Here is a 25,060-nt window from a genome sequence, read left to right as displayed (position 1 = left end):
CAACAAACCAACAGCAACAAAACCCCCAGCAGGCACAAGAAGCTGTTTACCAGCCTGTAATGCCATAAATAACAATTCCATTAAATTAGACTTCAGGAAGAAGGCCCAGAGTTTGAACTAGTGTTATTCTTTACTGACTTGAAAAGTTTCTGGAATTGTAATAGCAATAGCATTAAGCATTTTCCCCCTCAACGGAGTAGGTTCACAGGAAAGCAAAGGGCATAATAAAATTGATTATAGTATCTCACTGGCTGCTGTTTACAGAAGGACTGACCAGGGCTAGTTACTGGCCCAAATTGCTTATTATGTTGGTAAAAACAAGGTAGAGGCTTAAAGTTTTTCAGGCTCCTCTGGTAAAATCGATGTCATGTTGTTCTGGGAGGGAAAAGGGCTGTCTGTTCTCTAAAGGAGAAAAGAAAGGTTAAGCTTTCCAAATGACCCATCTTTCATCGCCAAAACAATTGTACTGACAGTAAACCTTGATCTTGCCACAGCCCTGAAACCCACAGACAGTCAGTAATGTCACCGCTCCCAGAGACTTTGCAAACATAATGCCACTGGATCATTATTAACCTATGAGCACAAACACATACTGATCTCTCAGTAACTTCCAGCCAACCTGCCTCTTTTTTTGTGAGATACCCTAAAAGAACCTTCTTCCAATTACAAAACTCCCAGAAAGTCCATAATTTGTCTTTCATCTGCACTGCTTGTGCTGGCAGAAGAGATGAGTGAGGCTGTGCAGACACCGAGGCACCTCTTTTAATTGCCACCCAATCAGATGTGTAAAACATTGGGCTATGTAAAGAAAATACCTGTCTTTGCTTACTGTAATGCAAATTTATTTTCACACAGGACATTTCTTCATGCACTACTCAGTTACCTTGTTGCATCATCCCTTTCCAAATCAGCGCCCAGTTTGACATGTTCTGCTACAGGGCTTAAGATTTTAGGATTCAGTCACTTCAGATATTTATTTAGTCCACCTGCTACAGAAAAACTTGTAGTAACCACCATGTCTTCCAGTTTATTTATTTTATTATACTGAAAAGCAAATACAGGCAAGTCAGGCCCTATAACTCAGTGTAAGAGTCCTAAGTATCTGAATACAGTAGTTAGATGAATAAATACCACTACAGGAAAGTATTTTTACTCAGTTTATGGAAGGGAAAGCTCAGATGGAGAAAGGATTAAAAAAAAGGAAATAAGAGACACCTGGATTTCTCCTTGTGGCTGTCTTCACTTCCATCTCTTTCTTTCACTGGTTTCCCTCTCCTGCCCTTTGTTTCATCCAGGTCAGCAAATCCAGCTAGAAATATTCCCAGGCATAATGCATGCAGTTGCATGTTCTTTCATCCAGCTTTTCTTATTTCTTGTTCTTCCTATTTTATTTGCAGTGTTATGTCTATATGAAAGACCTTAGTCTTGCAATGGGATTTTCTGTACCCCTTGCAATCCAAACAATTTTTGCATTGCAAAATCCTTGGAAAAACAGTGAGACAGTACACTACTTCGGGAGTGAGGAATACATAGCTATGACATCTTTTTTTGCTTAAAAGTAAAGCGATTATTGTACCTCAGGCATTCTATTGGAAAATTATGATCATAGCAACTGCAGTCACAAAATGAGTTTCTTTCTGCAGATTTGCCACAGTTAATTTTTGAACTAATAAGTAGTTTTCTCTTAAAATTGTTTTCTGTTACAGTATTATTCTGTGTCTTGCTGGAGATCTAAATTCCTATTTATAATGAATAAAAGGGAACTATTCCCTTTATTCTCCATTAAGATGCATTTAATCACATAGAAAGCATCCATCTGAAGGTCTGCATAAAATTTCATTAGCCTCTAATTGCCTTTGACAACTTCCTGAAATAATGCCACATTACCATACATAACGCTACAGTAACCTTTTTCTAAGGTATTCACCATAAAACCAAACATTCCGACTACAACATTAGACTATTCAGATTTACACAAGACCCATTCAATGGGTAACTTTTATTCCTAATCTGAAATTGTTTAACTTTTTCTTTTTGAAAACTAAGTTTTTTCTTCTGCTGCTCCTCCAAGTTATACTACTTAAAAATACACAGACCTGACAAAAAAAGACGCACAGACCTTTTTTCTTTTTCTGCCACTCCACAGCAAATGAAGATGACTTACCAGTGTACACAAATTAGCCAACGAATTTGTAGAATAGCAAGCAAACAGGTAACTTTGACTATCTTATAATCACTGTAACTGCTTATCTGGTTGGTACAAAGCCTTCCTGTCTCACATTTTTTTCAGTAAGAGTCCTGTTCCCCCGACACATTCAGGAGAAATAGTTGTGATGCACTAGTCCACCCTACTTAAATCATTGATTTTCATAACTTTGCTGGGACATTTGTGTGCAAGTTTATGCAGCTGCATTAGGAACTTGTTTTGCCATCCCATGTTAGCTTCAAAAGAAGCAATTTATAGTCATAAGTCTGAGAATGGACGAAGGCATAAAAATTTAATTAAATACATATTCTAACTCTTTTTAATGTGTGAATGCCCTTTTCATTTAAATAAAACCTTTTTTTTTTAAAGCAGCAAACAATTGTATGTAGAAATGTGTATTGCTACTAAATTCTTTGAAACTATTCTTAAATGGAAACTGCAAATACATGTTTTTAAGCAATGCTGATAGGGGTTTTGGAAAATGCCCCATGGATCATTCTAAAATTTAGACAAATTTCCATTATAATGCCATGATAAAATGGTTAAGATAATGTATTGAAGCAAGATATAAGAATAGAGCAGTTCATCTAGGCAGCTACCAGTTATGAATAATTTCAATAAATATGCAAAGACTACATTCTGCCACATAAAATAGCTAGTCAGCTGTAAACCTGCAATACATTTTCAGGCTATAATATGTGTATATCTAGAATTAAATAATTAATTACGATCCCCATGAATATAATAATTTGGATTCAGCAATATCTGCATTTTGCATCAGTTCTTCCCATGATTCTTTCTGATCATCTCAGTATTTTATGAATTTGTTTTTAACATCATTTGTATATTTATTTCATACCAACAGAATTCTACGTGTCTACACTGCAACGCTTGTTTTTTCTAAATCTATCCTTCTTCCTACTAGAGAATAAAAATGGAACTGAGTTAACGGATGCATCCATTGAACAATGGCTACATTATATCAGCCCTAAATTAAATATATACATGAATATGGAAGAATGCTTATGAATACTTGTGTGTGCATAGACACATAAACCACCAGCATATAAACTCACTACTTGTCTCTCTCTGTATCAGAAATATAAGGCAGCTTATCTTATCCCAGACTACTTCATTTCTCCAGTATATATATCCAGTGTTTACACCCATTTCTCCACACAAACATCTTGACAATGTACTAATTTGAGAGAAAGTTGCCTTTCTGATTCCAAACTTTATTGTCTATGAGATGAAAGGAGGTTTGTGGAATGGAAGATTTCCTGTGAAATATATCCTAACATTGTCTAATATCACAAATTAATCCTTTATAGGGAAAGAGAAATGACTAATCTTCTGTCTTGTTATGAAGGTCTTGTTTTCTGACATATATTTATTAATATCTTTTCCAGTGATGAAGTAGTGAAAGCAACTTACACCAGTTACTGTGTGAAAACAGGTAAACCTGACTCTAGCAAATCAAGTTTTAGAGGAATACAATTAAAAATCAAATATAATTAAACAGTGAAATAAAGTTCATGAAAAATTATCTAGATTAAAACTACCCCAAATTGGATATATCAGCTGCCAGGCAGAGGGAATATGAAGTTTCAATTACCATTCATAAGCAATACAATGCCAGGCATTTAAAATATGTTAACAGAAGACACATCCATGGGTAAGTACTAGTGAAAAAGAATTAAGCAAAGCAATACTTAGAAAACTAACTCTTCAGAATAAAGAGCAACCACCACTGTTGACATAATCCAAGGAGAATCCATACAGGACTCATTTTTGAAAATGGATGTGCCACAAGCATTTCTGAAAGCTCAGGGTACTCACTCTCAATTGGTCTAATAAAAATGCGGCTGTGGAATGCAAGTTGGTCCACACCAAGAACCCTTACCTGCAAACTCCTCTCCAAAAGACAGTATGGGACGTGCATTTTATTGCAATTCTCAGACACTTATTGCCACCTCTAAAACTAAGAATCTATGCAGTGAATTATTTGGAACTGATAAGCTACTAGCCAGATTTTGATCACAGATAGTTGAATCTCTAGAACAGGCTAGTTCGCAGTATGCCATGACATAAGCAAAACTAGATTTTTGAGGAAATCACAGTGAACCAACTTTCCCAGAGGGTATTAAAATCTATTTTTTGCATAAAATCTATTTTTTTGTCTATAGAACAATCTCCAAACAGAAGTAAAATTAAACAAATTAATCAAAATCTAAATTGTGAAATGTCGGATATGGTAACTGCGCTTCCAAGAATATCACCTGACTTGAGAAAGAAAATTATTTCATGTTTCAATTCCCAGAGTAAAATTACAAATTGAAGCCACAAAGCAAACAGAGAAAAAGTAGTAAAAAAAAAAAAAAAAGTGAAATTTGTAGATAATACAGTATGATTCAGTGTACCCCTGTGTAAAAGGGTTTGTGAGCTATCTTTCCCATTTATACCAAAAGCATCACCCTAGGGAGCACTTCAGATGCATTCGGTCAGATACAGCATGTATCTAAATAAGCCAAACAGAATTCATCCTCAGTAGTCTCAACTAAAAATGCAGCATATGAAAATCAACCTCATCCTCCACTAAAGTTCTGCAAACTATACTTCTTGTTAGAGCAACTCTCAAACCTTTCCATTAGTGCCAGGTCATATGGAAGGGACTGCATAATCCTGGATCTCACTCATAGAATCATAGAATCAGTAAGGTTGGAAGGGATCTCTGGAGATCACCTAGTCCAACCTCCCTCCTCAAGCAGGGTCACCTAGAGCATGTTAGACAGGGTTGCGTCCAGACAGGCCTTGAAGATCTCCAGAGAAGGAGACTCCACAACTTCTCTGGGCAACCTGGTCCAGTGCTCCGTCACTCTCACAGGGAAGAAATTCCCCCTCATGGTCAGGCAGAACTTCCTGTGGTTCAGTTTCTGCCCATTGCCTCTTGTCCTGTGTGACAGGACAACTGAAAAGAGTTTGTCCCCGTCCCCCTGGCACCCTTCCTTCAGATACTTGTACCCATTGATAAGATCCCCCCTCAGYCTTCTCTTCCCCAGGCTGAAGAGGCCCAGCTCTCGCAGCCGTTCCTCACAGGGCAGATGCTGCAGCCCTCTGATCATCTTTGTAGCCCTATGCTGGACTCTCTCCAGTAGCTCTATGTCTCCAGTAGAGCTGAAAGGGAATCTTCTCTGCACTGAAGAAGCAGTAAAAATTTACACTTTTGTTGCATCTATGACATGGAGAAATTTCTAGTCTTTCATGGAAAATCAAGGGTTGGTCAGGTAGATTTTATATTGTGAATGAGTAAACAAATCATCAGTAAAGTGGCTGGCAAGAGAATCTTCATGAAGAATTAAGCAAAGTAGAAATTGTAACTTCTAAAGTCAGTTTGCATTTAACCGGCTGATTCGTTACTAGGCATCTAACTAGGAGATTCTCCATTTTAAAATGCATACATTTTTGTATACTGTATATACACTCAGCAGCCTGTGACTCTTAAGCTAGAGTTATTTTGTGTTTGGAGATCCTTGAGAAGAAATCCCTGTACAGAAGATACTATTAAAGCCATAAGATGAATGTGACAGATGCAGGACTGGTATGCTAGCTTACCCCATTTCATCTTCCTGATCCCTCTCCAATTTATAGAATGACTTGGATCTCAGATTCCCACTGTTGATTCAATGGATGCTTCTAAACTTACTTCAGAGCACTCTCAAATGCACAGATAATTTCCTCTTGAGACACTATCCGAATCACAGGCCTTAATTCCCAATGTTTAACATATCTATTCACTGTAGATTTTTTTATATTTCTACCACAAAACTGTCCTAATCTGAATGAGTCCAAAACCATAGTATACCTTAAAAAACAAGACCAGAAAAGATCAGGCCTTTATATTCCAATTGCTGATGCTAGAGAGGTGACAGTCAGAGAGACAGATTGCTTTTACTCATAAATGATAAATACTTCAGTTGTACTTTCAAACTTCCAAGTCTCATTAGAGAGTCTCAAAAATAAAAAGACAACAAAAATCTACACTTGAAGTAAGATTTAAACAGATCAAACTGCAGGAAGGTTGGTTGAGAGAGTTAAAGAAAGTGTGCACCTGCAGTCAGATGTTATCATTAATAAATGGACATTATCATTAGTTTCTTACGACATCTTCATAGCATGACAATATACCAATTTGCTCAATTCCTTTGAATTTATTTGTGCAGGAGTTTAACAAGCTGGTAATTGTCTCTTACCCATATCCAGTGCCCRTATTTAGTTCTCTGTGACTCTGCATAAACCACTAGAATAACCAATCCACAGTAACTATTTTCTGCCATAACCAACTTGAATTGGAATCAAACTAGGGAGATAAACTTTTAAGAGTTATAAGAGTGCTTCTGTAAGATCTTCATGCCTTTAGACGACCCTTTTTTCCAATTATACCTAAGAATGCAATTTGTAACACAGCATTGGACAACTCTGAAGTCAAATGTTTCTCCTGTAAAAATACACATTGGACAGAAGAGGGAACAATAAGGTATTGGATAGAAGAAAGAACAACAAGGTTTCTTTTGTGTATCATTCATAGGTCTGAATTGCTTGGGYAGTCACCAGGAACACCTTTTTCTGTTTATCAACAGAGGCTCCTAAAATTCAAATGCACTTCAGCTATTCCTTTATTAGGTGAAGCATAGGAAAGCTAGCTTTCAAAACATCACTAAGGAGACTTGCATACTTTCACCATTACTAGATTCAAGTGCAATACACAGATGGTCGTGGCTTCCCCTCCCCCAGCATTTCTTAGCACCTTGACAAATCCAGACTTTCCATTGGTTTACCACACCTGGTGAGTTATTACTTCTAAGTTCTTAAAAATATCTGTATTCTCTTCATAGGAGGTTTGCTTTAGCTGGTGCATAAGGTGAAAAATACATACAAGGATCTGGGTTGTCCTCCTCTTGCTTTTAGATGCCTATCTGAGGAGGCAACGTGACAAACCCATGCAACATAAACCTACCTCAGAGACAGCTGCAACTACCTTACACACGGCAGTGCAATCCTGTCCTCATGGGAAGCCAAACACTATCTAGTTCAAGATGATTCAGCTTAAAACTAATCCTGCCAAGAAAAGCACTAAGTTTCCAGCCATATAGGCTCCCTGGACCCCCTTGCTACATGACTGCACGAGTGCCAGTGCTTCTAGGGCTAGAAACATGGGGATGGCATCACCACACCAACGTCAGCAGCCTATCTCCCACGCAGTGGGGGCCGAGGCAAGGGGAGGCCAAGAGAGACCTCCAGAGCATGATTCAGATTTTTAGTTAACTGTCTTGACCCCAAAGGTGCCCCTTCACTATAGGGACAACCTAAGGCGACTACTTTATCCTTCTCAAGACTGCTAAGTGCCCACGTATGAGAACATAGATGAAGCCAAGCCCCATTAAGCAATTCAATTTTCTGTTTTCATCCTTCTACATTATACTTGCTGTCCTCTGAAGACAGGACTGCTACCTTTCACATGGATTTTTCCACCAACCTATTTCTACCATGGAGCCAATGGACATTGCAAAGAGAATGCAAAGTCAGACAACTACATTTCCAAATGTGTCACCAGTATGCATCCCACTGTGGTTAAGACCTCCTGCAGTCTAACAGCTGGGGAGGAGAGTCAATCAATAAAATTTTTAAATACAAGAGTATTTTGTTAAGATGAACATTTTGTTTAAATAGAAATGTGGATTTTTGAAGTATTCAGCTTTGGCTTTACTCGGTTGCCAGCAAGTGCCACAACAAGCATGCCTGGGAAATTAATACTACTTACAATATTGACCAAGGAAACATGTACTCTTTTTAGAAAGTAAAAATATTACTGGATCAAATAAGACACATCAGGCTGAACTGGAATGAATATCAGAACTTCTTAGGCAACTAGATCTGTGACTGAAATATATTCAGAACATGCTGGTACCACCCTCAGTACACTTCCATCTACCTTATTCCTCAAGTGGAGACTATATATTGTAGTTAATTTTAAAAGGTTTAGATTTTAAACAAAGTTCTGTATCAGATTTTACAAAGAATTTTCACGCTTTACCAGACTACAGCTAAACATGAAATACACATATATATACACACACACACACATATATATATACGAAAATTAAAGAAAGAATTCGTGTAAAAGGCAAAAAGCAATTTTATCATCGCAATGATTATTTTAATGGAATTACAAACAAAACCTTTGACTCTAGTAGTAAATATAATATACAAGTGTCAAAAAACACGTAGTCTTGAATGATCTTTCACATGCCACTTTGTTCACCCTATTAAGATGCTAGTTGTTTCTTTGATTTATCTGATAATAAATTTTTGATGACTAGTGAGTCTCATAAAAATTGCTCTGATGCTGACTACATTGATTAATAGGCCCGAAGAATCGAAACTGTCAGAAATTCATGTGCAGGAGTAAATTACTGCCAAACATACATTAGATATTCCATAAAATATAGAATAAAAAAGGTTGATTTGGTAATTTTATCTCGCATCAATTTGCTTGATATAATTTATATTCAGGATCATCACTGTCAAACCTTGCATACCTTTCCTTTTTTTTTAAAGTCAACAGTAGAGTAAATCTAAATTTGGGACAGCCAGGAAATGAGCGAGAACATAAAATAATCAAAACTAATACTCAGAATTTTGTTTGGAAATTATATTCAGTTGACAGGTGACTAAAAACTGTCTTGTTAGAGTTTCAGCTTTTGTATTTAAAATTCACTTGTATTTTAAGAGACAAAACTGACACACAGTGCCATGTCTAAATCCTCTTCAAAAATCATGGTATCTCCTTCCAGCACTTATTGAAGCCTTTGCATGTGGCAGGCTCTTGCAATGCATCTGAATTAACATATCTGAAAAGTCCTGGACTCCGTGGTCCTATTCTCCTTCTCTGGATAACTCCTGAATCTGTTTAACAGGTAGAAAATCCCTATACGCAGAATACACAAGCCAGGCTGAGGGATCTGTTTTTATATGAATGGACACTAAATATTCTCCTTTTCCTGTCAATGGGAACCATACTAATAGCATTGGGTTTTCAGTTTGCTGCCTTTACTTCTGTATATATCTACCATCATATTTGGTTTGCAGTTTGTTGCAAGATATACAACTGTAGGATTGAAAATCTGATTATGAATTCCTAAGTGGATTATATGGATAATACAAAGGATTCAGGGTATCACTGTTCCCCGTTCAGTATAAAGAATGCTGCTGTTTACATCTAGCACTGGAACTAGAATCTTAAAACATCTGGCAAAACTATGAAGAGGGTTAATATTCTTGCATTTATTATTACCGCTTTGGTGAAGCTGAAGTACTTGAAATGGTCAGTACTCTAAGCAATTCTATTTACTGTCCACGCTCCTGTATATCTTACTTTGGACTGTAATTCCTTTTCACAATTCCCCTACCTAGAGTAATAAGGAAGAAAAACTACAGGATATTTTCTCTCGGTACATTTCATTCTAACTGATTCTAACTGATTTTCAGTATACCAGGTTTGTAGGGTTAAAAAAGATTCATGCAGCTTGGTATAGGATATAAAAAAGACATTGCATAGCTGTATTCAAAAGGACTAGTGTAAACAGGAACTAAATCTGACCATCTCCAGTCCTAACAGCAGGATATTTCTTGTATGGATGGAGGAAAACATTGAAGTTCAGGATTGAGAAATTCTGTTTCATACAGTAAAATCTCCTGACTTTCAGGTTACACTTTTCAAGAAAAAGTTAATTTTAGTAGAAAGAATTTCAAATGAAATCTGATCATAACCATTTTTAAAACTATGCCTTAAGTGTTATTACAAAGGCTTGTGAAAGTACATATAAATCTGATGACAGTACTACCTAGCAAAATAAAATCATGGCTTTTAAAAATTTGTATGAGATAGCACTACAAGTGGTACCAGCAAATTACACCAAAATCATTTCCACTTAAGCCTTCCACTGGATAACCGGTTGATAAAGGCAACCATAAAATTAGGGACACTTCCCTATCTAACTGATAGCCCTCAACAGGAGAGTTAAAAAAAAAAATGCTGAAGATCACACAAACCCCTCAAACAATGCAAGAGTGAAATAAGAAACTGGAGTTCAATAAAAGCCAGCATGTAATAAAACAGATATGACTGTGTAGAGAATAGAAATTGCAGACAGTTCTGCTTGATTATAAAAGCGCCACTTTTTAATTTATCTCCCAAATAAAAACAGCAAATGTGTGCAGTAACTCTTCTTGCTTGGTTGTAAAGAACCAATCGAAGAAGAAACCAAGAAAACAAATCAACTGGATTTTGAAGATTACAAAGGGTTAACAATCTTTCCAATACACACTGTTAGATATGGAAGCTTACCAAAAATCCTTTACCACTGCCAGCAAGTTTTCCACAATAGTTCTCTCTCGGCTTGTTTTGTCTGCCACTTCCTATTTCTTCTCCTCATCATAGTCTTGAGGATTTTCTTTAAAATGCCACACACTTTTTGCTACCTGCTATGCAGTCCAAATTCTATTCTCACCAATATCCTCACACAGAAGACGACTACGTAACGCACCATCACAAAACATCAGGAAAGCTCATTAATCGTGTACATTTTGAATATGCTACCTTTGATTCTCTACACCATTTCCTTAAAAACGCAGTCAGGATGGTTGATAAGACTCCTTGAGTCCATTAGAGAGGAGCTGAACACTCACTATGTCCATGACAGTGAGAGCAGTGGGGCATACTATGTTAGATATGAGGCCTTAAAATTATGGCAGTTCCAATACAGTCTAAAATCAGGAAATACACTCTCATGTCTATGTATTGGATGGAGCACTGTTAAAAGCCATTTATTTCATTTAGTAAATCTTATACTGAGTGTTGATCTAAAGCACATTTCCCCCCCCCCCCCCAAATATCCAGGCTTGATCAGAGAATAAGAACAGAAAATTGATCTGTTACTTTTGTCTTGGCAATTTCTCTTAGTAGACATCCATTTACAACACTGTATCTTGTTTTCTTTTCTCAATCTGCCTGGCTTCTCTCTCAAATCATTCTGAGCTTTTTGTATCTTAATACATTTTTAACACCCTTTAAAATTATTGACACTAGAACTAAATTCAATATCAGCCTCAACCAACGCTTAAAGAAATAAGTTCCTAGTCCTGTATTTACTAATTCAAGACTTCCTTTGGCCTTTTGGATATAGCATTGAAATACATGCTGACAGTGCAATTTAGTTACATTATTTATTGTCTGTTCTACCTTTTTCAGAACAGATTGCCTTATATCAACAATATTCACTCCTTTTATCTCCTCTCATACCCATAACCTCAATATGTGGTATATTCTGCGTGCCTTTTTCACAGACGCGCAACTCTGCTTTCAGCTGCTTTAAAATCCACAGGCGCAGATTAAGTGATCCAGGACAGCCCATATCTTCTTTGTCTTCATATCAACTTCTGGGTCGTCCACAGTTTTCAGTCAGTAATGCTTGTATACTTGCTTCCAAATAACTACGGAAAATACTGAACAGTTTTAGTTCAAATCTCTGTAGAGCTCACTAGAAATGCCCTTGCTGACAATTACCTCTCAAGACCTATAAGACAGTTGCTAACTCTTTTCAGTGTGTTTTATTGAAATTGTACAGTGCTTTTTTTTTTTTTAATGAGAACGTTGTGCAACTTTACAAGCTTCACAAAATTCTATTGTAGCTGAAGAGTTGCCTTGACCAATCACATTTATAATCTCTCTTTAGGACCTAGTTCTCATAAAATCATATTCATACATCAATTATATTAATTATACTCCTATTCTTTAAATCCTCACTAGTGGAATCTCATGCCTCTTTTTCACTATTTAACCCAAAACTGATGTCAAACTAAATGAGCTTATAGTAACACAGTGTGCTCTGTTTGCCTTCCTTAATATTGGAATGATATTAGCACCTTTGTCACTTTTTGGCATTTCCCTGACACTCACAGTTTAATTAAGAACGAACTGCAGTGAGTCCAGATTCTTTCAGTCACCTCTTCTAGAGCTGCTGGATGCATGTACGCAGGCCTGGAGGGTTAAAAGCACATCTTGCAACAAAATGTTCTTCAGGCTTCTGCTTAGTGGACTGGAAAATAATTCATCCTCCCTAGAAGATACATAAATACCATCCTGCTTGTCCTGGACACAGAACAGAAGCATAACAGAATATGAGTTTTTCTCCATCATTATTAATAATTTGAATATCATCAATCAGAAAAGGACTCATCTCATTTCTAGGATTTATCACTATAAATGATAACACAATCAGACAGCTATAACCAGTCTCTCTGGTGGCTAAGAGCCTCACAAGCCAGAATCTACTCTGGACTGGCCCCTTTTCTCACTGGCATACACTTCATTCAATCCCACCTACCACTCCTTCCCACTCAGGGGGCTAGTAGGCTGCATCTGCACATCTCAGTCTTTGCTTCCTTAGACTCTACCCTGACCTCTAGGTTAGGCCATGGATTCTGTCCTTGACCAGTTTTTTGACACATCCCTACCTGCTCCTCACTGTGGATTTTACCATTCCTTGATTTTCAGTGCAGCTTCCGATTTCGTCATGCTGCGAGATCAGATACAACTCTCTTGCTTGTCTGCTCATATCCTGAATCCTACTGGCATTTTCTCTCACTTTTTGGTTTCATTAAATCCTCAGCTTTTGCACTTATCTCAATTCTTCATTTCAGTTCTGCTCTGAACACAGTCACAGACATCAGCCCCAGGGCCTAAATCCTGGGTTATCATCCCTGACATGGTAAATGGATTACTGCATAATATTCTTAACTTTGATCTGAACTTTCATATAAAGAGAATGGTAATATCAGTAGTAAGACCAGTATTTATATGTGCAGTATCTGTATCTGTCAGATACATCAGTGATAGCTTCATTTTTATTACATATCCATCTTAGTAATATATAGACATAAATATATATAGAAACTGTTTTTCTTGTTTATCTTTCAAAGTGGGTTCCAATTTGTGTTGGGAAAGAGTTACAGATTTGCATATAAATGTTGTCTAAAGATGTCAGGACTTTGAGTCATCTATTGTCTCTGTTGGAAATAATGTACTAATATATTTATCAATTTTTAAAATACAGCCAATAAATACAACATTTAGCTGGAACACAAATCAGTATTTTCACATAAAATATACAGTACCATACAGTACCAAATGCAAATGGTATTTTTACATTTTTCCACATCAAGCTGATAAGAAATTTTTATTGGTTAATTGAAAATTCTTACTGCCATGTAATTGAAATGTATGAATCAGGATTGTTAAATCTTGCTTATTTGTTAGCTACCACGGAACTTGCTAAGGATTTGCAATGATTTCATCTTCATAGGAGATGAGGCATCTCAGAGAATCTCATCTAAAGTAAATTACTGAAGTTAGCTCTGTTCACTATCATTATCCTATCTTTGAAATTATCCTAAAATACACAACATCATAGCTACCACTGGCAAAGATAGTGCCTCTACATGAGGGACCAAATGCTCAAGATGTCAAGCTAAAAAGCCACTGATATGTGGAAGGGAGGTCCAGTAATGGAGAGCTGACCACAAAACACCATCTTATTTCTTGTAGAGAACCCACAACAACCATACTGTGCAAATGAGAAAGGAAAAGATGAAGTACATATAAAGGCTTCATCCTAGCAGCACATGCATGTGATCAATCTCTATAGGAACAGTCAGAATACTTATTCTAAAATTGTAAGTACTTGCAGAGCTGAGCCTAAGAAAAAACTAATACAGGAAGCCTTCTATTCCACAAACTGCCGCAGAATGTTAGTGACAGTAAGTAAGAGAAATATAGAAGAAAACATAGTTTACTATGGCCTATTTTTCTTAGCAAGGTGGGGTATATTTACAACATTTAGTTTAACTGTTTTGAATCTTCACTGACCTCTATTGATCATACAAACAGTTGAGGCATCTAACCATAGCCCCTTGAATCAACACTTGTGCTAGATATTTAAAGCAGTTAATTTGCATTCCTCTCTATGGTCTTTAATTCCCCTCAAGAGTCCAGAATACCCATGTTCTGCTCTGACCATTAGAAATTACACCTGAGATCATACTATGCTCACAGCACAGCTCTTTTGCTATTGTTACATGATTAGATAATGATTAGATAATAAAAATCTTTACTTATAGACTGCCAAGTATTTCTAAATTGGCAACTCTATATATTTTTTCAATATAAGTGGAGTAAAGAATATTATAAAGATGTGTATTTATAAACCTGAAGGAATTATTTTTCTAAGAAATATATACCTAATAACTATTTGTTATTAGGTTACTTGAAAACTTCTTTAGGCATAGTAAACTATTACACAAAACCGCTATACTGCAGTTTACTGTAACAAATCTATTAAATGCAAATATTTTTGCATTTAATATTTTGCAGACTATGCAAAATATCTCTTTTTTTTTAAACAAAGAGTTTTTCTCCCTTAATTACATGGTGCAATTGCCATTAAATTGCTTAATATGCCAGGCTTTTTGCATCCTCATTTTTTACTCAAATATTAGCACACAGGAATATAGGAGTACAAAGATTTGCCTGTATCACGGACATGCTGTCCTCTGCCACAAGCAATCACATCATATATTCTTGTTCACAAATTGGTTAGTGTTCACTTTGAAATAAATAAGAATTTTGCTCTCATTTCTTCAATGAGAAAATTATTTCTATCAGGTTATTACCTCACTCCCCTAATAATCAGAAACCTTCTTTCAAATATATTCCGTACCAGATATTTGTATTTGTTCTCATGTCTACCCCTTTCCTGCCTTAAATGAATTCCCTTCCTCCCTTTCCCACCCAATGACAGCAATCACCTCTATTATCAGACTTCGCTTTGCTATATGAAAACACCTTTAAAATCTCTGGTCTCTTCATTCCTTTATCACCATTATCCTTCCTCGTTTTGCCTATTCCTGACTGAATTCATCTTTAGTGAACATGCTGACCAGAACTGTATAATATTTCTTGCTTTAAACTCCCTCTGTCTTAATACAGCTTCGGAGGCTGTTTCTATTTCTCCTCTCCTCCACCTCAGCATACCACACTGGAGGCTCACAGATACCCTGTAACTAATACAGCCAGGTCTTCCTTCTCCTTTGTCATGCTCTTCCATACAGAGAAAGCCTGTAAGCCTTCTGTCATCAGCAAATGTCACTTAAATACTCCTGCAAATGAAAATCTTACAGGTCCAGGACCATACTACACAACTAAACCCCTTCCAGGACAATCACTCCTCCTCCTATTTCAACTTCCTGATGTCTCCTCATTTCCTGGTAATTCCCATTTTTCTACTGTGGATCCTGACCTCCAAAACATGTGGCTTTTGGAGTTGTGTTTTTTTTTTTTTTTTTCCTGCTTAGACTCTTTTTCCACTCTGTGAAGTGGAAATATTTAAATGTTTTCTTATTTTTTAAGTAGTTACTTATCCACTACTTCACATCTTGAATAGCACCAATCACACAGTTGAAATTCAATATGCTTAGAAACTGTGGAATAAGAAAAAGTTGCTTTCTTACGAACTACTTAGAGTATCTTGCCAGCCACCTCTAGCTGTTAAAAACAAATGCTGAAATACTCTTCATTAATATACCCATAAAAAGAATCCTGTATTTCATGACCTATGTCTGCAAATCTGGAAGCAGTGAGAATTTGCTACCACAGAATAGCAGGGATCTAGTGGAACAGTTCACTCTGGAGAAAGCTGGAGAGAAAAATGCCTCTAGATACAGGACTGAATCAGCTGTAGTTTTTCCCAAACTACTGATAAAATGAGGTTTTTGATTACAATGCAAGAAGCTGTCTGTACAGAAATGAGGGAAACTTATGTGACACTGTCACCAAGTGATATATGTCCAATGTAGCCTTTGTCAAACCACTTCCTCTTCTAAGAGTTATGTGTCAGTCTTTAAATGGCTTGCTCTTCTACCACCTTTTCTGATGGAAATGTTAAAAGTTCAGGTTACTTCCTTTCACAAAACATCTTGTCAAGGTTCTTGACTCCAAGCTCACTGTCTCATGGGGAAAATCTGCTTTCTAGAGGCTTAACAACAAATGGTGACTATTTTATCATAATTCTGTCTCGCTGAAATAGGGAGGTCAAAGAGAGAGAAAACAATCATTTAATAAAGTGTTATAAGGTGATCGCTTGGTTCAACAGCAGCTTAAAAAATGCTACAAGTCTGAATGCTATTCCAAGCAGTCAGAACCTAGCAAATTTCCTGGTTTTAGCGGAGATTATGCCATCAGGTGATGATGACTAGAACAGACTCTGCTGTGACAAAAGCAAAGTCACTATCCTTTCTGCTACAAGAAGAGAGGAAGAGCAGCATGAAGACAGACAAAGAGCACGCAGTTAATGCCAAAAACACAAAGTGCAGCTTTCTGGATCTAATATGTAGAGAATGTTAGTAACCAAACCCACCCACAGCTACCAACTGCAAATCAGAGGGTTACCTCATCTTAATCAAGTCACTAATTATCTTGCACTGATCCTGACGAGCATCACAGGATTTCAGTTCCTCACAGGAGTTTAATTCACTGTTTTCTTTCAAACCTTTATGTCTGTCTGCACTTGTCTAAGTATATTATAGCCACTAAATCACACAATCCATCATCTCTTTGTCACTGCTCTAGACAGAGAAGATCCTCTGAGAATATGCTTACAACATAAAGGTCACTTTGAAAGTTGACTAAAGACATGAATAAAAAAATAAAACATTTAGTTAAGCCCTTTGAGGAGATGAGGTTGCTACTACCCTTTACTGAAGAAGTTTTTCAACTGCTTTTCAGCACTACAATGACACCACATAGGGAGTTTAATTGCATCTTCACAGCATATATAGAATCAAGGCTAAAATTCAGCTTCCTTTAACTCTGAGAGCGCTGCGATTAAGGACCATTACATACTTGGCAAGCTGACCTATTTCCAAATGATGCTGTCACAGGATGATATGTGCAGTGGGCATATTTTAGCCAACAAAAGCTAGAAAAGCGCCACAAGCTGCTGAATTTCCTGTTAAGGATTAAGAGCCCCTCCACACACATTTTCTGACACGATATATGACCATCTTTTTGTCAACACAAGTATTCCTTGAAAAATGAGGTTTGAAAAATCACCTGGCATCATTTCTCATGAAAAGTAAGGAAATAGAAGGAAATGAAATAACTTACTAAGAACAGCTGATCTGAGGCTGACTAGCTAACAGGCTTCTGTAGTACGCTGTACTTTCTATTTTATTCTTGGGGTTTAAGCACCATGTAAAACAGAAGTGTGAAAACGTAGAAGTACAGAAGACAGACGCCATATCTTAAGACACAGTCATTCCTAATGGTGTCACGCCTACAAACAAATTAATCACTGAAGCATGAATATGCTAAGAGAAGGCTAAAAATGGAGTGAAAATATTTGGTGAATATGCTTGAAATGGGAAGAAGGTGGTTTTGATCTACCTCATAGCTGTGTCACAAGTGCAACGTCACAGAAGCTGACTGGAAACCTCTGATCATGACTGTTGCGCATGGTTATGGGTTGCACCAGCCATCAGTGGCAACCTCAAGGTTTATTAACACGACTGCAAGTGGGTGAATTGGTGGGACTTAGGAGTTACTAGTGTCTGGCTGAGATAACAGTCACTAAGTAAATACGATGTCCTCATCATTGCAAACACAAAACAAAATACATCAGCATAAACCACTCAGTGAAACATAACTTGCAAAGCCCCTGAAACTTGGCACTTGTGATTGTGTGAGTATATCCTAGCTCTCTCAGCTAGTATAGACAATGTTAGAGCTGTAAACACAGTAAAATCAATATTTCCTATCAGCCAGCAAAAGCAATGGGCAGACAGGCAATTACTATTTTTAGAGCTCAAAATCTATCTACCATATATATATATGTATGTATGTATACACACACACACACACACACACACATATATATATATATATATATATATATACACAGTTCCTAGTTTATGGACTTCCATATCTTCCAGTACCTGAAAAGAAAGATGAAAATATCTATTGTAAGCTGCTAATGTTATGTGAGTTCCTCTCTTCCATCAGTACTGGAAAGGAGGTTATCTAAACAGATAACCTGACCTTCCATCTAGTCATTCAACTATACTATCGTGTCTCAGAGTAAAAGTTAAGTCGGTATCTATCAAATACTGTAAGTTAATTTTTAAATTTTCCTTTTAGTTGAATGATCCAGAGAAATCCAAGAACTCAGTTTTACACAGAGATTGAAACATCTACAGAGAAAATTACTACACTCACATTTCAGCTTGGTGATTTGGTTAATGAAAAACAAGATACAGTATGTGGAGATAGTCTCTGAAAGAAAAAAACAGCTGAAAAAGTAAATAGTGAGGTTGCTAGARGGAAAAGATCAAAATTTCATCACAAAAAAGTATTTTCATTTTTTTTTGTGTTCACAGCTTGTTTGCTTAGTGCACAATAATGCTACTTGACCTGTTAACCAGATTATGCCATTTCTTATAACATCTAACATCAAATGCAAACAGAAAAGTGTTTGAAGCGCGTAACATCCAAGTAATTCTCAGATCACATATTTAAACGAAACTGGAAATGGAAACAAAAAAAGAACAATATCTTCCAATTGGAAAATCCACAAACTCTTTTTATAGCGTATGTGAAAGCAGTACAATTAAGAGAATCAAAAGCAATTGCTACTGAGATTCTAACAATAGTAAGTATTTTTAATTTATGGTCTAAATATACTATGGTTATATACTGAAAACAACAAACAAAAATCATCTTTTGTTATTTACATCTGCACACAATTAGCTTCATGACTAGTCTTTGAAACTAATGATATTTTAACTGAATAACCTTCTAAGACCAAACATAAAATTATAAATACTTCTTTGACTACATTTATTTTTCCAATTAATGCTTAAAATCTGATTTTGCTTACACTGTTAGCTACATGGCTTTAAAAATTTACTGTGGACAAGATCAAAACCAGCCCATTAGTCAGCCACACACTGTGTCACGCTTCAGCAAAGAACAAGACAGTAAACATAATACGGCTAATTTAAAACTAAGAACAATAGTTAAGGCAAGGTGATGAATTACAAAACCTTTTATCTTAATTTTGGATGCACAAAAGAGGCTTCCAGAGCAGTTTAATGCTCTGCAGTTATAAAATTGTTATTTTTTTTATTATAGATACATAACAGTAGCCCTCAAAAAAATGAATATAGGTCTGCAGAAATTCTCAACCATTTAGTTTTTCTATATACAGGAACTAAGTAAAACATTACTTCAGTCTTTGAAACTTCACTGCTACCCTCAGAAAGCCCAAAGTTGTCCCTGTTGGAGCTGCAGGAGGGTCCCCAAGCAACACTGCTCAGCACACAGAAATACAAACCGCTGACAAGAAACTACCACATTAATGAGAAGGCTAGATGCAGCTGCAAAACAGACTGTGAGGGAGGGATGGTCAAAGCAGAAAGAGAGCTATTTCCCTAAAGCATGTCTGCAACACAGAACACTAATGGAAGAAGGGTGTTACAGCCTACTTAAATCCATGAATAAATCTACCTTGAGAACAGTGTATTACTGCACAAAGATCAGGCTACTTCCAAGACACAATTTTTTTGTAATTGCACTTGCACCTGTGATCCTTTCCAGCTTAAATTCTGTAAATGAGGAGCAGCCTACAAAAGCCATTGCTGGATGATTTACGGTTTTATACAGAACTGTACATGTCAGATACATAATTGGAAGCTCAAATCTACATCTAAGAATATTCTCTCTTGTTAATTAAGCTCAGACAGCTTTTGTATTAAAAATTGTCAGAGACACTTCAAAATTATTGACATAGCTTTTTAAATTAAGAGGAAATGCAAAAACTAACACTCCAAGCTATTTATTGCTTCTAAAAAGATAGTAATGTTAGTTGTCAGAAACAGAAAAATAACTTCCCATGTATAGTTTTACCATGAACTAGCAACATGGAAATTTTTAGTAAGAAGAAATATTTCAATTCAGTGAACCATTAAAGACATTCTTTCCTGAACAAATGCCTAGCATTTATATACAGTATTTCAAATGAAAATGGAGAAACCCCAGCACAAGGTCTACTTTCATCTGAATTACCAGGGTGATAAACTTCCATAAACCAGCCCAAATCAATTGGAGACATCATCTTTCAAAATGTAACAACACCAAAGCAAAAACTATCTTAACAAATACCTATTTCAATTTATAAAACCTTACTGCACATACTTAAAGTTAGTACTTCTCAGAGGCTTATCAATTATTGCTCTTTTACACCTCTCAAATTACTTAACAACCCTTAGAAAATGCACAACAAATGCAGTGCAATGTCACACAGTCTTCATGCTTTCCTAATATGTCTAAATCATACTTATTTACCTGTTAGCAAAATTCCTGAATATAAATTTATAGGTTTGAATGTTTGCCCTGATTACCAAGCTGCTGCATATATTACCAAAAAGGGTGTAATTGATAACACTTTCAATCACAGCACAAGAGAAAAAAAGGAAAAAAAACCCAAACCTTACAGGATACAAGAGTGACGTGAAATACTTACTATTTATATGTTTCTGAACGAATATATTCAAAAACATGAGATACTCCCAGCTGGAACTGGTCAGCAATAGGTGTAACCCAAGGATTGTTTTCTGCTTTGAAGACTTGCTTTTGACCAGTCAAATCCAAATTACCTGAAAGAGATTAAATAAAAAGACATATGAAAGTGTTTTATCTTAAGGAAATATCTTGCAGTGAACAACAAACCTTTAATTCCTTCGAAAGAGTACAATCATAATCAAAGCAAGTATTTTAGGCTTAACAGAGAGGAAAAAGAAGACACAGTAGCTCCCATCGTGATGGATATGGAGCCAAGTTCCACCCTATTCATTTCAGTGGCACCACATACCGCACAGCAGGATTGAATTCAGCCTGCTGCATATAGTATTTATTCATCCAATTAGTTCTAAACAGGGCTTAGTAGTCCATCAGTGTTGGGCTGTCCATCTGCATGGGAGTAAAATCACTCAGCACCGACAGAACAACTGAACTAAAACTCAAAGCTTCTTGATTATTCTTGCAACGTGCCAGTTTTATCTATTCTGGTGACAGGAAGACTTGAGACATATTAAGAACTTTATCTTTCTTTCTTTCATTTTTTCTTTCAAGCTTACCACCCAAAAACAAACAGTACAAGTTCTGCTGAAATTCATTCCATCTACAGATACAACAAGCGAAATTCCAGGAAGATCTAGCTATTCAGACATCCTAGATTTTTAAATAATTACTCATCTTGTCTAATTCAAAATAAGACACATGTGCTACCATTTTATATTTATTTTTGTGAATTTTAAGATGTAGGAAACCCGAGACTTCCCACACAACAAGCAACAAATACTAAAAAAATCTTATAGATAAACATGGGAAACAAAACAAAAAAATAGAAGGTTTTGAAGCCTGACCCAATCAAGCTGGTATAGAAGCCTTCAATCAATTTAACGTGCTTGTTTTTCAAATTAAAGGCATTTGTGTAGCAGCACAAACACACATGTATGCTACAAAAGCTTCTGCAAGCCATTTGCTTTCTGGCCATTTCAGTTACATTTCCCCAAGCTCTGCATTACAGTTAATCCTTAACGTGTTTCTCTCCGTTAAAAGGGTTAATGCAATTAAGAGTAAAGCAAGACCATTATATCGTGTGGAAAGATGTCATGCATCTCGTAGCGGCCTATCAACAAGTTAGCGTTACCTCAGCCAGCTCACTTGTCAGCTGTCTGAGGCCTGCTCTTTTTCAGTAATAACACGCAGGAAGCACTTCAGCCCTCCGCCAGTCAGGCGGCAATCGCCCTCCCTGCCTCACGCTCCAGCGCGCCCGGTTCGGAGCCTCGCCCCCAGCTCCTCCATTAAGGACTCGCGGCCCTGGTGTTCTAACAAGGATCAGRAAGCAGGATTAAGCACTGTGACAAAAAGGACCTAATAAGCTAGAAACTGGTGTGTCTAAAGCTGCGCTAGCTGGCTCAAGACACAGACTCACACTGTTCGCTATTCAGTTTTCAGGCGCAGGCCGCTAGGGAAGCAAGCTAGCTGTGTGATTAGCAGTAACCCTCTGACCGATGCTGCTATGAAGATCATGTATCACTCAGAGGCTTATTTTGCAATTGTAAATTGGATTTTCCATTTTATTATCTGCAAAAGAACCAAAGCTACCAACACTGTATGCATTCATTTACAATTACAGCTCTGCAAGCACAGCGTCAAGATACAACAATCAATCGGTGTACAACTAATAAAAATAGTTAAATTCAGGAAGATAAACTTGCCCCCCCCCCCCGGGTCAAATTCAGTGTCACCTACAGAAATAAGTTATGTTCCCAAAGTCTCAATAGAAAGGTTCTTGGCTTAATTCTCCAGTCCTGAGTTGGTTSAGAAATCTACAGTCCAGGGAACGCTGCCTTATGTTTCACATCTCCACAACACAGTGTGCCCACTTGCAATTCTAAATATCACACGGTCTATTTAAATTTAATTAATTGAAAGAAATACTATTCTACYGAAGCCAAATAAATCTTGCAGTAGAAAGAGGAGCAAAATGAACTCCATGGCAAAGTAATCATTTTCCTTTAACTTGTGTTTTTCCACTCAAACGTTGGGGGCAGGTAGAGAGATTTTTTTTTTTTAACCTGCCAAGGAAAGGGGCAATAAGAAGCCATAAGTGTAAAATTAATGTCATTAGGGAGGGAAATTGGGGGGCTCAAAAATCCAAAATCCAAGCTTAACTCCAACTCGTCTCTACTCAGGAATCACCTTTGCAAGCCCCCTGGCAGCAGCTGGTCTGGGAGCACTTTTCAAAGCTGCCTACAGCTGRCAGCTGGAGTGAGAGGTCAGCTGCCCCCTCACAGATTGGGTTTTTTATTGAAGAATTTCATAAAGTGTTGTAGTGTGAAAAATAGCAACCCTTCTGTCTTCATGGCAAGCAGTAACCAGAGAACAGGTGTTTTTCAACAGAAGGAATCAAGGAGGCCTCCATGAAAGCAGAAAGGACAGGGCACTGCCTTCCCCATAAAACACTGAGATTTCTAGCAGGAAATCTCAGTAGGCCACAGAGGAAAGAAACAGGCAGAAGATAAAGCACGGTGAGAAGTGGCAGAAAGCCTGCCCCACCTTATCAGTGCCAGGGGAAAAATACAGTCTCACACTCCTGTCACCAGGCAAGCAAGTTGTGAACAAAGAAGCCTTATAATTAAATACCGATACAGGATGAAAATCTGTCACTCACATGTATCACAGTATGTTGCTTCACATCCTGGGGTCYTTTCTACATTCACCATTAAAACATCTGTGAATTGAGGGCTTGCCTAATTCTGCTCGGATCACAGGATGTCCAGGAGTCCCAAGCGCACAGCCAGGTTYGCAGTGACCCCCAAGAGACAGTCCGTGCTGGGTAACCAAACTCGTGGGGAGCCGCGTGAGCTCTTCTGCCCCAGCGCACGGACACGGACCCCACACGGGGGGAACAGACGTTCAGGCTAGCCTGCAACTACGGCTCTGTTAGTGGCTTGCTCGGGGAGGGCACTCTAACTGGACACTTACAGRTGCTTCCCTCTGAACAGTCTCCTTGCCCAGGAGGTTTTTCACAGTAGCGCTGTGCTAAGAAATACTTTAATTCTGCCCCTGTAGCACTAGAGCCATGGCCCAGGGGAAGAGCCATGGCAGATGCACCTTTATGCCTTCTGTCTAACAGCAGTATCAGCAGAGCACTATCCCCAGGCCTTTAGGAAATTTATATACTGTTCTGCTACACAGATCACATCAAATCCCTCTGGTATTTCTAGCTAGCAAAATACAAACTTGACTCTAGTAAAAATCCAGGACTGAAGATTCAATCACAGAAGATACCAGGGTTGGAGACTGCATTGATCATTGCTGGTTTGTTCTTTCCATGCATATCACCTTATTAAAGAATACCTATTTATCATCAATAAAATTTGTATCTGGCAGACTACAATTTTATTTCTTTATGATGGGCTTAAGATTCTTCTTACTTTGACAAAAAAAAACAGACCAACTCCACTGAAATCCACTCCAGTCACATACATGCCTCTGGTAAGAGAGGAAGAGAAGGCTATGTTTAAGTCTAATCAGCATAGCCCCTTTCCTGGTTCTCTAAAATATTTTTCAGTGTCACTTTTCAATTAACTTTTGACAGCTTCTAAAATTCCTCCTAAAAATAAACAAGCAAAATTATATATCCAAGAAGCCAGTCCTAAAGTGCTTAACGAACTAACTTCTAAGAGCCTAAAAGATAATTCTTTACTGCTTTGCATCTTGAAGAGACATAGACTTACAAGTAAAATGAACGCAAAATGGATATAGGCCATTATGAGACCGGACAGCAGCATTTTAAGTTTAAAAGACAGTGTCTGGAAAAGAAACAGTAGCGATACAGAAATGTCTAATAGCTGATTGCTATGGATGACCTGCATAGATTGGCCCAAAAACAAAAAAAAAAAAAAAAAATCAATGCTCCTTACTAAAAGAAGTTAGATGTATGTTAGAATTCTGTCTCAACACTTACAGTATCTGAAAAAGATCCTGAACCATTAAATTTGACTGGATCAGTGTGACTAAACTTTTGTGTTTACTTGAACAATAAATTACTCCTATGCCCAACCAGYAAGCAATGCAGACTTGGAGACTGCCTAAATTTAGGTCTGCTGCCTAAATCT

General features: G+C 37.2%; 1 protein-coding gene across 1 annotated transcript in view; it reads right to left on the bottom strand.

Annotated features, from left to right (window-relative positions):
• RSU1 (Ras suppressor protein 1) overlaps window positions 1–25,060 on the bottom strand; it is a 107,841-nt gene that overhangs the window by 43,696 nt on the left and 39,085 nt on the right. The window contains exon 7 of the mRNA XM_085309432.1: window positions 20,896–21,028. Within this exon, the coding sequence (XP_085165558.1) occupies window positions 20,896–21,028 (133 nt within the window). The remainder of the gene's footprint in view (window positions 1–20,895; window positions 21,029–25,060) is intronic.

Source organism: Rhea americana, unplaced genomic scaffold, assembly GCF_003343005.1.
Source record: "Rhea americana isolate MKP2758 unplaced genomic scaffold, rheAme1 scaffold_298, whole genome shotgun sequence".
NCBI classification, from domain to species: domain Eukaryota; kingdom Metazoa; phylum Chordata; class Aves; order Rheiformes; family Rheidae; genus Rhea; species Rhea americana.
Note: the sequence above shows the minus strand (reverse complement) of the source record. Positions and strands in the feature narration are given on the sequence as shown.